This window comes from Silurus aristotelis, assembly GCF_946808225.1.
Source record: "Silurus aristotelis genome assembly, chromosome: 10".
In the NCBI taxonomy this organism is placed as follows: Eukaryota; Metazoa; Chordata; class Actinopteri; order Siluriformes; family Siluridae; genus Silurus; species Silurus aristotelis.
In genome coordinates, this window is record NC_139583.1 from 3,745,378 (window position 1) to 3,762,109 (window position 16,732).

Below are 16,732 nucleotides of genomic sequence, written 5' to 3' on the forward strand. Positions count from 1 at the left end.
AAATATTTTACCTACCCATGTGCTTTATATAGAGCTATATTTATAATAATATTTAGATTTCTTTAAATAATTTGTGGTGCAAAATTAACTGCTATTTTTCCCCATAACTTGCTTTTTAGTGTTCTTCTCTGGCTTCAAAATGATTATGTAACATTTTGGAAGAAAGATACAGAATAACAAGCCAAAACTTGATGCCAAAATGGCAAATATCTCCACAGCTACAGTAAATTTCCCAGGTGAACTGACATACGCTGGAATAAAAGTGATCCAAACTGCACAGAATATGAGCATGCTGAATGTGATAAATTTGGCTTCATTAAAATTATCAGGCAACTTCCGAGCGAGAAAAGCCAACACAAAACACAAAAGGGCCAGGAGTCCTATGTAACCCAGCACGGCCCAGAAACCTATGGTTGAACCCAAATGACATTCCAGAATGATCTTTTCCTTGTAGTGACTTAGATTTTTGAAAGGGAAAGGAGGGGATATTGTTAACCAAAGCACACAAATTAGCACTTGTATTAGAGTGAAGGCAAGTACACTGAGTCTCTGTTGTGGAGGCCCAAACCATTTCATGACATTACTGCCTGGAAGTGTAGCCCTGAAGGCCATTAACACCACTATAGTTTTCCCAAGTACACAGGAAATGCAGAGTACAAAAGTGATCCCAAATGCTGTGTGGCGCAGCATACAGGACCAATCCGAGGGCTGACCAATGAATGTAAGTGAGCAAAGGAAGCACAGAGCCAGTGAGAAGAGCAGCAGGAAGCTCAGTTCAGAGTTGTTGGCTTTGACTATTGGGGTATTTTTATATTTAAGAAAAATGACTGCTATTACCATTGTCATAATTGCACCAACAACAGAAATAACTGTCAGCAACATTCCCATTGTTTCCTGATATGACAGATATTCGACTTCCTTCTTCACACATTCATCTTTCTGTGGATTTGACCAGAAGTCTTGTTGACATTTTTTACATTCAGTAGAATCTGTAATAAAGGAATAAAAAAGAATAAAGCAAAGATGCATATGCTTGGAAAAACATAAATAGATTTCAAGGTTAGTAAAGCTGTTTCGCTGTCTCAAGAATAATTTCTAATTTGAAGAATATTATACCTGTCATTACATCTAGTTATTATTACACCTAGTACCTGTGGTATTACTGATCTCGCCTGAAGCACATGGTATACAGTCAAAGCAGCAGATAGGTTTTCCTTTTTGTACAGCTTTCCTTGTTCCAGGAGGACAGCTCTCACTGCATACAGATTTTGGCACCTAGGACCAAGAAAAATGTTTTGTTTTTGTTTTGTATTTTGAAAATTATAATTATAACATGCAATTTAATTTGTACTTACTTGATTACTATTTTTTGCCCAAACAATAGAGGACACGTTAATAAATAAACGACTCTGATCAGGGAATGAAGAGTCGTAAAATCCAACAGTAACAAATTTATGTTGTTTTTTCTCATTTGTTTGCCAGTTAATTATTTCATATTTTCCTACAGGGTCACCATTTTTATCAAAATAAACACTTTCACCATCTTTGGTCTTAAAATGCACCTTTTTGATGTGCTCAAGAAACTAAAAAGAACAAGAATTAGTATCAAACAAGGAAATTTCATATGCTTATGAAAAAATCATATGCTTTTACATTTCTCTAAAGTAAGACGCTTTAGACTATCCATTAAATTTTAAAATGACATGTTAGTAAATTACAGGATTTGTGTGCCAAAGCTTTCCTAAGTAATGCATTTGAACTACTTTTAACTCACTGTAAGAGGATCAGCTTGCTTCTTTGTGGGGCAAGTTTCTTTGCATCCAAGGAGTTTGTGTAGAGTATGGCCAATTGCATAAACCCCTTTATACACATTACTGATAACGGGCAGCAAAGACATATCAGTGAAAGTGTTTTTCACTTCAGACAGTTTTTCTTCTCCTGTACAAGCTGGTTGCACCTGCGAGTCATTCTGCATTGTATATTTACAGTTAAAAAGAACTTCCCAAAATTCTGTGAAAATGCCACCACCTACAGACTTCAGTGGTTTTATATCTAAAATGAAGTCTTCAAGACCTGTAACTGTTGTTTTGGAAATAGCTAGCCCTATGGCTCCTTGTAGTATATTTTGCTTATCCAGTGTTGCCACTGCGATCCAACCCTCAGTTCCTACCCACTGGTATCCAGTGATGTTATGTTCAGTAAACACATGCACCAAAATCTTCCAATCCCAGTAAGTAAGAAATCCCACAATGACTCGAGAAGTGGCACTTTTAATTTGCTCTACTATTCTCAGTATTCTTTCTTGTGAGTAGGTTGTGAAAAAAGGAAGAGAATATTCCAAGCATATACCCAGTTGTTCTGCAACTTTTGTAAACGTAGCCATTCCATTGTTACCATAGTCATCATCTCTTCGTATTGCTCCCACCCAGGTCCAGCCAAAGTGCTTTACCATCTCTGCCAGGGCTCTGGATTGGTGGTAATCGCTGGGAATAATGCGCAGAAATGAGGGATATTTCGTTTTGTCACTCAGACATTCACAGGTGGAATAGTGACTGATCTAAAATTACGTTAACACAAACAACTCAGCTATTAAATTCATTTATTTTGCACTTATCAAAAATTGATATTGAGTAAATAATGCCTTATCAGCCGTGCATTACAGATGCGGTTGAAATATTTACGTTAGTAATAAAAATAGATTTTATTCTTACTATGGGCATGTTGAATGGTCCAATGCTCTTTGCTATAGCTGTGGACACTGAGGAGTATGCCTCACCTATTATGGCTTGCACCTGGGCTGGTTTTGTGCAGACCTGATTTGCAACAGATTTTTCATTTCCATTCATAAGTGTCATTGCCATTTTAACTCCCATTGCTGAAGAACTACAAGTGTCATATATCTTATAGCCCAGGGAGACTCCAGGAAGTAAAGATGAACTGTTGTTGATCTCTTCTACTGCAAAGATCATGGACTGTGTGTATTGAAAAGCTCTGAAATCCAAGCTATTTAAAAAGAACAGACAAATCCATCATTTCAAAATAATATTGAAACATTTCATCACTTCATCATAGTAAATTTATAATAAGCAACATGAACTCTACTTTATCAATAATACTTACCCTGTGCATTGTACTGGAGGAGGCATTACCAAGTAAGACAAATCTGTAAACTCCCATTTACTATAAAATGGAAAAATCCCTCCTATTATGATATCACCATCCTTGAAAAAATGTGGGTATGCAAGCTCTCCTAGCAAACTACAAGCAGTCTCATTAGCTCTGGAAAAATTTACAATGGCTATTATCATATGCAAAACAGAAAATATGGATTCCATCTAACTATACTGTTCTAAAGTACAAAAAAAAAAACATATAAGAGCACATGTGAGTGTCCCAATCTGTTAGGACAATCGGGAAGGATTTAATCATATTTATACAAATGGAAATGCAAATCCTCTATGGTATTGGCAAGCATATGAGTCACAATCAAAGTGGGTGTGATGTATTCTGAAATACATTCCCCTGTGCATGACATACTGACCAAAGATATTATGCTTTAACATTCTTACATTTTCTATGCAATTCAAAAGGATTTTTTTGTGACTATAATGATTTTTCTTCCACTTATGGTTTTCAGTGTATGCATTTGCTTGGGACAATAGACAATTTGTACTAAACGCAATAGCAAATTCAGATAATAATAATGATTTATTTATTTATTCAATTAATCAAATAGCCTTAATGTTGCCTGTGTTACAAATTGCATTTCACAATATAGGGTTTTGTTGAAAAAAGATACAAAGGAAACATTACATTACATTAATTATTATTACAGTGAATGCTCATTTTTATAACCACAAACAGCATAAAAGCATTTCACTGTAAGTCCATAACTGATCTGTAATCATAAAAAAAAAGATTAAATAAAAGATTATATATATTTTTTTTCTTTTTTTTTTTAATACAGAATAGATACAGAATTAAACAAAACATACTGAAGGTAGTATTTTTTTATTATTATTATTTTTATTTATTTATTTTTTATATTATTTATTACTTTTTTATAAAAGTTAGATGTTTAGGAGATATCTCAGTGGAGTTTTTAATTAGATTGTTTAACAATTTTTTGTAAAGTGAGATAATGCCTGAGGTATTAAGAAGTATAAGAATAAGGGAGATAATAAAGTTGACCAGCCACACCATGAGGTTATGAGAAAGAGTAGTGAAAGCCAAGCTGATTGGAGTGGTGACCATGTGTGAGCAACGTATTATTATTTTTTTTTATGACAAGGAAGAGCACTATGGACACAATATTTTCTTTGAGGATGTTGGTGGAGAAGTATTTTGATATTGTATGAGGAAGTCAGGTGTTGCAGAGAAGTATGTGGGGGGTTACAGGACATATATAAGGACCTGTATTTATATAGTACCTGTACTGTGTGCTTGGTGCTAGTCATGCCTAGCTTCTCCATAAAGTTTGTCCAGACTCTGGAGGTGAAACTGAGTCACTCACTTTCTCTTCTGGAATGACGAAGTACCTGAGCTCTTAGTTTAGTTCTGCTGTGATATAGTCGGATGGCAGTGTGGGTAGAGAGATCAAATGTAGTTACTTTGAGGACCTGTCTCTAACCACCAGGATCACTCTGGTACCCTGAGATTCCAGAAGATCATTAATTAAATTCCAGGCCAAGTGGGACCAGAATCTTTCCGGGGTAAGGAGCACGAGGAGTTTACCGATAGGTAACATATGAGAAACCTTACTATGTGTACACACTGAACAAGATGTCAGACAACATGTTAGGCCAAAAGTACCCTTTCCTGGAGTAGGTGGTATGTTCTTTGGACTCCTGGGTGGCTGCTCTTAAATGAGCTGGCTAGCTGGATAGTTTCTTGGGGCCTGTGAGGATTATAAAAGGCTGTTTGGCTCCAACTAGCCAGTGCCCCCACTCTAAGGCAAACTTAACCACAAGAAGTTTTCTATTAACCACATTGTAATTGCGCTTGGCTGAAAAGAGTTTGCCTTTACTGGTGGTGGCCAAAACAGTGACAGTGTTTAAGACAGTAGTTGGACCATCAGATTATTTGTTGAGTGGTTCAATGTAGCTTTAAACATGAACGCCATGAATGATGGGATGTTTGGGTGAGTTTGTGATCAGGAACGTAACTGACTCTTGGTGTAGAGCCCTAATCTGTAGTACAAGGGGTTTGTTTTAGTGAGTAATTGCCTTGTCTCTAATAAGAACTCTGTTGATTAGTCACTGTGGCCAGCTCTGCCGCTCTGAAGTCAGTCATTGCTGTTAATATGAGAGACTTTCCTAAATTCTCACTGCAAGAATCTAGAATCTTGTTTACAAAGTGGGCAACTTCACACAAAGTGATTGCCTACTCCACAGTAGAAGCATCGGAATTCCCTCTGCAGTAAAGCCACAGTAAAAGTTCATTTCATTCACTGCTTGTTGCAATGGTTAAAACCTCTAGAACATTATTTCTGCCGCAAAAGTTGCTGTGTGAAAGGGTAAGCAGAATTTTGCCATCCTTTTTTCCATCTGGAGATTAGTCAAACATGAAATAACTCTAAGAAGAGATCATAAGTGGAGATTGATTTACCACTGTGGGTCCATGCCACGTTAGTCCAAACTAATGCTAATGCTCACCAGATTGCAGATGCATTCCAGATATTCTGTGGGGAATTCGAGGCCAAGTATTATCAAGAATGTGCTAAGATGGTGCCTGGGACTGTTTCTTTGTTCTATACCCAGGATCTCCAGCTTCCATCATCATGGATTAAAGATGTTTTTTCATTAAATAATTAGAATGTTTAGGTGTCACACAAATAGAGACATGAGTGTCAGGATTTTTGCCTGAGGTGGTGACTTGTGATACCTTTGAAACATGAAGACAATGCAGTAGTAAGACCAGTACTGTAGGTAATCTGTTTTTTTTTTTTCTTTTACTGCAAAATAGCAGGGTTATGTTAAACAAGTAATTGAAAGCTGAGTATAACCGAGTGCTGTGGTGAGACAGTGACCAGAATTCAAAGAGTTTTCTAATGCAGGGCTCCGAACTGCAGCATGAGGTAGCTTGAACAATGAAGCTTCCCACTGCCCCAGAGTCAAACATTACTGTCAAAACATAAACCGGTCCTGGGTGTTGTACCTTTTAAGCACCTTTAAAGGTTAGAATATCTAATGGGAAATGTTGGCAAGTTTGAGTAATCTGTTACCTGTATTATTTGCAGGGCATAACTCTATTTATGTTTTGATGACAGAAAATACCACAGAACTATTAACAGCACCAAATCATGATGTTCCTGATCTTCACAGTTGACATGTTTGCTACCCTTATTTTCCCCAAAAATGATGTGCATTTATTAGGGTTCTCCTTTTTGTTTTTATATTCCAAAAGTCTTTGATATTACTTGTCAGTCAGAGTAACTAACACATGAGGTGTAAAAATAGAGATGAGTCTATTAATAAATGACATTGTCAAAAGCATCTAGGACAAATCCTCCCTGACTGCTAGATGGCATCCTCACTCACATTATAGAATATCTTTTTCTATTGTCTTTAAACACTTCCTAGACCCCAGGGAAGTTCTGCATTGTCCAACCTTAGTTGCTACTGAATGCCACCATAATGTGCCTAATGCAAATGTTTTAATATATGATCTAAAATTTGAAGTGACAAATGCTCACACCGTAATATTAAACTGCTGAATTTCCTGCCATCATATACACCATTATTTTACATTTATTGAATTATGTAACAAACATGTATACAATTATTACTTTGGAAAACCTTGGGTTGTATTGTATTAAAATATTATGTTTAAATATTACTTTATTTTATAATAACATCATGCAGTCATGCACATGTAAACTGTTAACCTATTGAACAGACTCTTTTCCCATAAGCTGCTTTTTAGTGTTCCTCTCTGGCTTCATGATGATTATGTAACACTTTGGAAGAAAGATACAGAAGAGTAAACCAAAGCTTGATGCTAAAATGGCAAAAATCTCTACAGCTACAGTGAATTTTCCAGGAGAACTGACATAAGCGGGTATAAAAGTAATCCAAACTGCGCAGAACAGTAACATGCTGAATGTGATGAATTTCGCTTCGTTAAAATTGTCTGGAAGTTTTCTAGCTAGAAAAGCTAAAATAAAGCATAAAAGTGCTAAAATTCCTATGTAACCCAGTACAGCCCAGAAACCTATGTCTGAGCCCAAACTGCATTCAAGAATGATCTTTTCCTTGTAATGTATGAAATTTTTGAAAGGGAAAGGAGGGGATATTGTTAACCAAAGCACACAAATAAGAACCTGTATAAGAGTGAATGCAAGTACACTGAGTCTCTGCTGTAGAGGCCCAAACCATTTCATGACATTACTACCTGGAAGTGTAGCTCTGAAGGCCATTAACACAACTATAGTTTTCCCCAGAACACAGGAGATACAGAGGACAAATGTGATTCCAAAAGCTGTGTGCCGCAGCATACAGGACCACTCAGAGGGCCGTCCGATGAATGTAAGTGAACATAGGAAACACAGAGTCAGTGAGAAGAGCAACAGAAAGCTCAGTTCAGAGTTGTTGGCCTTGACTATTGGAGTATTTTTGTATTTGTAGAATATGATTGCTATTGTTATTGTTATAAATGTCCCAATAATGGATACTGCTGTTAGCAAAATTCCCATCGTTTCTTCATTGGATAAATATTCAATTTCCTTCTTTACACATGTGTCTCTGTCAGGATTCGACCAGAAATCTTGCTGACATCGTTCACATTTAATAGAATCTGTCCGGGGAAGAGAATATAAAATAGGTCACTTATGAGATTTATTTTAGTCTTACAATTGAAAATTTATTTATAGTACAGTTATATTACTATTCTATATAGCAAAATCTATAATTTAAGCCATTTCTATACCTGTCATATTATTGATTTCTCCATCAGCACATGGTATGCAGTCAAAACAGCAGATGGGTTTTCCTTTCTGTACAGCTTTTCTTGTGCCGGGGGGGCAACTCTCACTGCATACAGACTTTGGCACCTATGACCAATGCAACTTTTTAAGTTTAATTTTGTTATATATTTTTTAATACTTTCTTGATTAAAAATGAGTTAATTGATTATTGAAATTACATATTACATAAAAAAAACTAAAAAAAAACTTTTAGCACACAAAGTAAGAACACATTATTGTGCACAAAACAATAAATTATAAATATATATGAAAAATAATAATATCCAACCAAATCATATATTTTTCTAAATACTTACCTTTTTTGCATTTTGTGACCAGACAATTGAGGCCATATTTACTGCCAATCGATCCTGAGCAGGAAGAGAGGAGTCATAAAGTCCAACTGTGACAAACTCATGTTGGTTTTCTTTATTTTTTTGCCAATTTATTATGTCATATTTTGCCAGAGGATCACCATTTTTATCAAAATAAACCTCTTCACCTTCCTTTGTGCTGAAGCGCACCTTTTTGAGACTTTCAAAAAACTAATGGGAAAAAAAAGTAAGAATCAGTGTTTCATTCTGTTCAATTATAATTATTCCTCCAACTGTTATTAGCTCTGTATACAGCTATACATATGTACAAATAAATATGTTTTTTGATATTAGTGCAGCTTGTGTATATCAAAACTATAATGTACTATAGTAAGTCTTGAAAACACTTTAACTCACTGTGAAAGGATCAGGTTGCTTCTTTACAGGACATGTTTCTTTGCAGCCAAGAAGTTGATGTAGTGTATGGGCAATGGCATATACTGCTTTGTACACATTACTGAAAATAGGCATCAAAGACATGTCAATGAAGTTATTTTCCACCTCAGACAGTTTTTCTTCTCCTGTGCAGGCTGGTATGTTCTCAGGTTTATTCTGCACTGCATATGTGCAACTAAACAGAGCTTCCCATAATTCTGTAAAAATGCCACTGCCTACAGTTTTTAATGGTTTTATATCAAGTATGAAGTCCTTTAGGCCTGTTACGGTTGCTTTTGGAATCGCTAGCCCTATGGCTCCTTGCAGTATATTTGACTTATCCAAAGTAGCTGCTATTAAATCAGCAATCCATGCCTCACTTCCCACCCACTGGTATCCAGTGATGTTGTGTTCAGCAAATACTTGAAGTAAAATCTCCAGGTCCCATGGAGTGACAAATCCCACTATTACCCGTGAAGTGGAACTTTTAATTTGCTCAACAATTCTCAAAACTCTGTCTTGTGAGTAGGTTCGAAAAAATGGAAGGGAGTATTCTAAACATATACCAAGTTGTTCTGCGATTTTAGTAAAAGTGGCCATTCCATTGTTACCATAATCATCATCTCTCCGTATTGCTCCCACCCAGGTCCAGCCAAAGTGCTTGATCATTTCTGCAAGCGCTAACGTCTGGTAATAATCACTGGGAATAGTGCGCAGAAATGAGGGATATTTCTTTTTATCACTGAGGCACTCGCATGTAGAATAATAACTGATCTAAAATTAGATCCACATATTTATGTCAGGTATAGCAATCATTAATATTTTCTTCTGTCACACATGGTTTAAACTGTAAATTAGCTAGAAAAAATAATACATTACATTTTATTATGAATCAAGAAAATATATGAATAGTTCCTACCATGGGCATGCTGAAAGGTCCAATACTCTTTGCTATGGCCATGGACACTGATGAATATGTCTCTCCTATTATGGCTTGCACCTGGGCTGGCTTTGTGCAGCTCTGATTTGATACAGAATTTTCATTTTCATTCAAAAGTCCCATTGCCCCTTTCACGCCTAGTGCTGCAGAATTACAGGTATCAAATACTTTAAAGCCCAGCGAGACTCCAGGAAGTAATGATGAACTGTTGTTGATTTCCTCTATTGCAAAGATCAGGGTCTGTGAATACTGGAATGCTCTGACATCCAAACTTTAAGAAAAAAAAAAAATCAGATAGAGATGCATAGTCATATAAAATATTTTGTATATGACAAAACCTCATCTTTCATTATTGACAACTATGGATTATAATCCATTATGTTGTTCTGTCTAAGATTTGACTTGCTTACCTCATGCAGTTTATAGCAGGCATGACCGAATAAGAAGAGTCAGTGATCTCCCATTTTTTATGGAAAGGGAAAATACCACCAATTATAATATTACCCTCCTTCCATAGCTGTGGATATCTAGTTTCTCCATACACCCTACAAGCAGTCTCTTGTGCCCCAGAAGAATTTATAATAGCTATCACTACAGGCAAGAGAGTAAATATTGACTCCATCTAGATATCCAGCTTTAGAAGCTTTACAGAAGAAATATTTAGAGAAAGAGACAATGAATATGCCTTTGATCTGATCTGGCAGCTCACATGAACAGAGATAATCAATGATATTTATATTGAAGGAAATCTCAATTCTCTATAGTAATCATGTACGTCACAGCCAAAAAAAGGCGTGACTTTCCATTCGGAAAGAAGTGGGCCTTGATGCCAAATTTTGTCTGAAGTTAAAGGTCTTACTTGTGATTACATTTAAAATAAGCAGCATATGTAGTTTTCAGTGCTATATAAAACTGACATTTTTAAGAAATCCGATGTGGGAAACCATTCTGTGTAGTTCAGCAGTTTCTTAAATATTCAGAACAATATTTGGTGGCAGTAACCATGATGATGTTACTGTCTAAAATATTACAAAATTATGAATAATCTTGGTATTTGGCTGATGAGTGTATAACTTATAAGTGTATAACTGTACACTTGATCTATTGTCTACATCAGTGGAGGGCCGTCAGGGCCAGCGAGGCGTTTGCGGAATCACTGAATCAGAATCACAGACTTACATTTTAATATATTTTTGTTCATAAATATGTATTAAATTATTTCCAATAGTCTATTCTCTTCATTTAGGTTCCCTGGTGGTCTAGTGGTTAGGATGCGGCGCTCTCACCGCTGCTGCCCGGGTTCGATCCCCGGTCAGAGAACCAACCCCAGCCATTAGGGTTGCACAAGCCTTAGTGCTGGTCCCAAGCCCAGATAACTGGGGAGGGTTGCGTTAGGAAGGGCATCCAACGTAAAAACATGTGCCAAATCAAATATGCGGATGATCCGCTGTGGCGACCCCTAATGGGAGAAGCCAAAAAAAGTTTAGTCTATTCTCTTCATTTTATCGCATTTCTCTCAGGTGCGCTGCTACAAGGTGGAACGCAAATAAATGTCTGTTTATGTTTCTATCCAATCAGATTTCAGCCGCCACGTGACTTTTTGCTTGCAGAAATGAAAAGCATGGGCTCTTGATAGCTTTAATCCATGCTTCTTAAAGAGGTTGCTTTAACCAATCAGATTGCGACTTGCTTAATCCGAGGCCCCCTATTATTTTACAACGGCTGAACATTAGATGGGCATAATTCAGCATACACCTGACATTCAGGGAAGAGAATTGGCCTTTAAGTGCCACTTGATTTCTGGATAAGCACTGCTGTAGCAAATATGTCTTATCTAGAAACATTCACTCACTTCTGATCCCTTCATTTAAACAGCTTTTTAGACCAGTCACATAAAAAGCTTTTAAATTGCTTTTATCTACACCACTTTAATGCTGAGATTAAGCTAAACTTTCCTATTCTTTTTTTAATTATTAATAGCATGCTGAAAATAGTCAGAAGGAACTGGTTTATAATCGCTACATTTTCATGTCATAAATTTGCTGCCCATCTGAATAGCGTTCATTCAAGGTAGGTCATTAATAAAGCTTCCATACTGAGCTTGGTTCTGTGCCCTGTTGTCATTTATGTGTCCATGTGATACTCAATAAAACCAATTGAACATAGTATAGATGTGTCTGGTATTCTTTATTGTATGACATAATAAAAATATGTGCATGTACTTATTCCAATGGTACTACAAAAATCGAATCAAGATCAGGCAAATATCCTAATATTTAAATTGTTGCATGTACTGCTTTGTAAATCTGTTGAGTTCCTCTAGAATTATAATTGTCACTTTTAATGACTAAAACATTTAACCAAAGTAGACATAGAATTAAAAATATCACTCATATCAAACATTTGTGTATTTTCCCAATAGTAATTTTAGGTAAATTACATAGAAAAATTTAAACAAATAACCTTATGTCAATTTTGAAGTTGAATAAATGATATAGGTTTCATTGGTCTCTATTAATCATCAATATTTTCATTATGACACCTTTCCCATAAGCTGCTTTTTAGTGTTTTTTTCTGGCTTCATGATGATTATGTAACACTTTGGAAGAAAGATACAGAACAGCAAACCAAAGCTTGATGCTAAAATGGCAAAGATCTCCACAGCAACAGTGAATTTTCCAGGAGAGCTGACATAAGCTGGAATAAAAGTGATCCAAACTGCACAAAACATTAGCATACTGAATGTAATGAATTTTGCTTCATTAAAATTATCTGGAAGTTTTCTAGCCAGAAAAGCTAAAACGAAACATAAAAGTGCCAAAATTCCTATGTAACCCAGCACGGCCCAGAAACCTATGGTTGAGCCCAAATTGCATTCAAGAATGATCTTTTCCTTATAGTGCATTAGATTTTTGAAAGGGAAAGGAGGGGATATTGTCAACCAAAGCACACAAATAAGAACCTGTATGAAAGTGAATGCAAGTACACTGAGTCTCTGTTGTGGAGGCCCAAACCATTTCATGACATTACTGCCTGGAAGTGTAGCTCTGAAGGCCATTAACACAACTATAGTTTTTCCCAAAACACAGGAGATACAAAGTACAAATGTGATCCCAAAAGCTGTGTGCCGCAACATACAGGACCACTCAGAGGGCCGTCCGATGAATGTAAGTGAACATAGGAAACACAGAGTCAGTGAGAAGAGCAGCAAGAAGCTCAGTTCAGAGTTGTTCGCCCTGACTATTGGTGTATTTTTATGTTTGAAAAATATGAATGCTATCACCACTGTTATAACTAAACCAACAATAGAAACCGCTGTTAGCAAAATTCCCATTGTTTCCTCGTAGGACAAATATTCAATTTCCTTCTTTACGCATCTATTTTTGTCTGCATTTGACCAATAATCTTGCTGGCACTGCTCACATTCAACGGAATCTGTATGAGTGACAGAAAAAAAAAAAAAAAAAAAATTTAAATACACAAAAAGGTTTGACAGTTTAATGAAGATATCATAAAGGTTTCTAGCATGATCACTAGCGTATAGTATTTAGTGTATTTCTAACATTTCATAGAATATTAATGACAACAGTGATGTGTTATTAGCAATATGTATATTGCTTTCTGATTTTGTTACCTATACATTGTCTTCTTTTAAAGATATACATTACCTGTCATATTACTGATCTCTCCAGCAGCACATGGTATGCAGTCAAAACAGCAGATGGGCTTTCCTTTCTGTACAGCTTTTCTTGTGCCAGGAGGGCAACTCTCACTGCATACAGACTTTGGTACCTTTTTAAAACAGAAAATGTGGTTACTTGGTAATATGGCATAAATTTTGAGTCTTTCACATCATTGATTTCATGTGTTTTTACTTATACTCACTTGATTTGTATTTTTTGCCCATACAATGGAGGCCATGTTTACTGCTAAACGATCAACAATTGGTAAAGAGGAATCATAAAGTCCAACTGTGACAAATTCAAACTGGTAATCTTTACTCATTTGTCGGTTTATTATTTCATATTTTGCTGGAGGATCACCATTTGCATCGAAATACACTTCTTCACCGTCTTTTGTCGTAAAGTGCACTTTTTTGAGGTTTTCCAGAAACTAATGAAATAGCACAAATTTGCAGTTAGTAGGTATTTGTGTAAAAATGTTAGGTACAAAGAAAGTTTCAGAAATGGTATTTACTTACAGTGAACTGATCTGGCTGCTTCTTTGTAGGACACGTGTGTTGGCAACCAAGAAGACTGTGTAGAGTATAGGCTATGGCATAGATTGCTTTATAGATATTATTGAAAATGGGCATGAACGACATATCTGTAAAGGTGTTTTCTATCTCAGAGAGTTTTTCATCACCTGTACATACAGCTGAGTCCTCTGAATCATTCTGCACTGTAAATTTACACTTAAATAAAGCCTCCCAGAAATGAGTAAAAATGGCATTGCCAACTGCTTTCAGAGGTTTTATATCAAGAATAAAATCCTTCAGACCTGTCACTTTTGTTTTAGGAATGGCGAGTCCTATGGCTCCTTGTAGTATGTTGTGCGTATCTAATTTGGCCACTACTGGATCAGAGATCCAGCCTTCAGTTCCAACCCACTGATATCGGGTAATGTTGTGTTCGGAAAGCATAGGCAGCAAAACATCGAAGTCCCATTGAGTGAAAAATGCAACTATCACGCGAGAAGTCGACATTTTAATTTGCTCGATGATCCTTAGCACTTTTTCTTGTGAATAGGTTGGAAAAAATGGAAGGGAGTACTCTAAGCAGACCCCAAGCTGTTCTGCCACACGAGAGAAAGTTGCCATCCCGCTATTGCCATAATCATCATCTCTTCTTATTGCTCCCACCCATGTCCAACCAAAGTGCTTGACCATCTCTGCAAGTGCTCTGCTTTGATGGAAATCACTGGGAATTGTGCGCAGAAATGATGGATATTTTCTTTTGTCACTTAGGCATTCGCAAGTGGAGTAATAACTGATCTGCAGCAAAGGTGTATCAAAAGTTATTATCTAACCTTTGAATTCTTGTTTCCATTGTCATAATTTTGCTAAGAAATGCATAAATTCTTACTAATGGCATGTGGAAAGGTCCAATACTCTTCGCTATAGCCATTGAAACTGATGAATACGTCTCTCCTATTATGGCCTGCACCTGAGCTGGCTTTGTGCACATCCCTTTGTGCACTAAATTCTCATTTCCATTCAATAGTGTCATTGCTGCTTTAACACCCAAAGATGTGGAGCCACATGTGTCAAAGATCTTGTAGCCAAGCATGACTCCAGGCAATAACGAAGAACTATTGTTGATCTCTTCTATTGCAAAGATTAAGCTTTGTGCATAATGGAAGCCTTTGAATTCCATGCTGGTAATAAAAAAAAAAAGTCAGACAAAAACACAGTTACCTTGAGATACAGTACAGACCAAAAGTTTGGACACAACTTGTGTGTCCAAACTTTTGGTCTGTACTGTATATATATTATATATACAGTACAGACCAAAAGTTTTATATATATATTATATATACAGTACAGACCAAAAGTTTTATATATATATTATATATACAGTACAGACCAAAAGTTTGGACACACCTTCTCATTCAAAGAGTTTTCTTTATTTTCATGACTATGAAAATTGTAGAGTCACACTGAAGGCATCAGAACTATGAATTAACACATGTGGAATTATATACATAACAAAAAAGTGAACTGAAAATATGTCATATTGTAGGTTCTTCAAAGTAGGCATCAAGAGAATGCCAAGAGTGTGCAAAGCAGTAATCTAAGCAAAAGGTGGCTACATTGAAGAACCTACAATATGACATATTTTCAGTTCACTTTTTTATGTATATAATTCCAAATATAATTCAACATGTGTTAATTCATAGTTTTGATGCCTTCAGTGTGAATCTACAATTTTCATAGTCATGAAAATAAAGAAAACTCTTTGAATGAGAAGGTGTGTCCAAACTTTTGGTCTGTACTGTATATAATAATATCTTTTATATATCATATAAAACATTTTTATGCATAACTTTCATATGCTGCTTACCTGGTGCACTTCACTGGAGGGGGCATGACTAAATAGGACAAGTCACTGATCTCCCAGTAACTATAAAAGGGAAAAATACCTCCGATTATGATGTCGCCATCTTTCCAAAGATGCGGGTATGCAGGTTCTCCATACAGGCTACAAGTAGTCTCATTAGCTCTGGAAAAATTGATGATGGCCATTAACACATGCAATAAAGTAAACAATGACTCCATCTACCTATAGAGCTTAGATACACTGATAGTGAATGTGAGCATGTATGCATGGTCTGATGTCAGTTAGTTAAACAGGGGGAATCTCTTGTATTTATACAAATGAAAACGCAAATTCTCTATGGAAATGTTACACTTGTGATCTGCAGTCAGTGGTGTATTTACCTCTCGGCTATTAGTGCTGAGTTACTTTTCTCAATGCATCTGTTTCTTTTGTTTTGCTATGATTATTTTGTATATCATTCATTCATTTGTAAAACTATAGATTCATATTTTTTTCTTTGTGTGTGTATTATTAATTATATTATAAATTATTAATGTTTGTGTATGTATCTACAATAGTTCTAAAATAGTTTTATTCCTTTTTATTTTTAAATAATTTTTCAAAGATTTCAAACAAACTTCTTTCACGTTGTCATTATGGGGTATTGTTGTAGTATTGTGAGGAAAATTTTATCCATTTTGGAATAAGTGTGTAACATAACAAATGTGGAAAAAGTGAAGCGCAGTTAATACTTTCCTGGATTCACTGTGGTATCTGATAATATATGCCAATCCACCAATCTACCTATCTGTTTTTGGATTCCACGTGCATAGCTACCATTTTCATAATTATTTCAATGTCCAACTGAGACCAAATTTAGCAGATTTTTGCATGCTTCAAAGATTTTGTCAAGCATCTGTACATAGTTTGGTGCTTTTCAGAAACATTCCATTCAATTTTCTTTGCCCCTGCTAGACATAAACTGTATTTTTATGATGGTGTTTTTGTTTTTTTAATAAAAAAAATTATCCTTGATTGTGGC

The 16,732-nt window shown here is 35.9% G+C and overlaps 3 protein-coding genes across 3 annotated transcripts in view; all 3 read right to left on the minus strand.

Moving 5' to 3' along the window:
- The window catches only part of LOC310732071 (extracellular calcium-sensing receptor-like), a gene marked incomplete at both ends in the record, with an annotated part of 42,723 nt that extends 26,794 nt beyond the window's left edge, over positions 1-15,929 (minus strand). The window contains one exon of the mRNA XM_083552310.1: positions 15,715-15,929. Within this exon, the coding sequence (XP_083408436.1) occupies positions 15,715-15,929 (215 nt within the window). The remainder of the gene's footprint in view (positions 1-15,714) is intronic.
- On the minus strand, positions 85-3,335 carry LOC310732075 (extracellular calcium-sensing receptor-like; the record flags this gene model as incomplete). The annotated part of the gene is made up of 6 exons (XM_083552314.1): positions 85-989; positions 1,152-1,275; positions 1,356-1,583; positions 1,775-2,557; positions 2,712-3,003; positions 3,121-3,335. 6 exons carry the CDS (start codon positions 3,333-3,335, stop codon positions 85-87), a joined length of 2,547 nt encoding a protein of 848 aa, XP_083408440.1.
- Positions 7,729-15,027, minus strand: LOC310732625 (vomeronasal type-2 receptor 1-like; the record flags this gene model as incomplete). The annotated part of the gene is made up of 3 exons (XM_083553238.1): positions 7,729-7,794; positions 9,001-9,486; positions 14,737-15,027. 3 exons carry the CDS (start codon positions 15,025-15,027, stop codon positions 7,729-7,731), a joined length of 843 nt encoding a protein of 280 aa, XP_083409364.1.
- Positions 15,930-16,732: the final 803 nt, after the last annotated feature.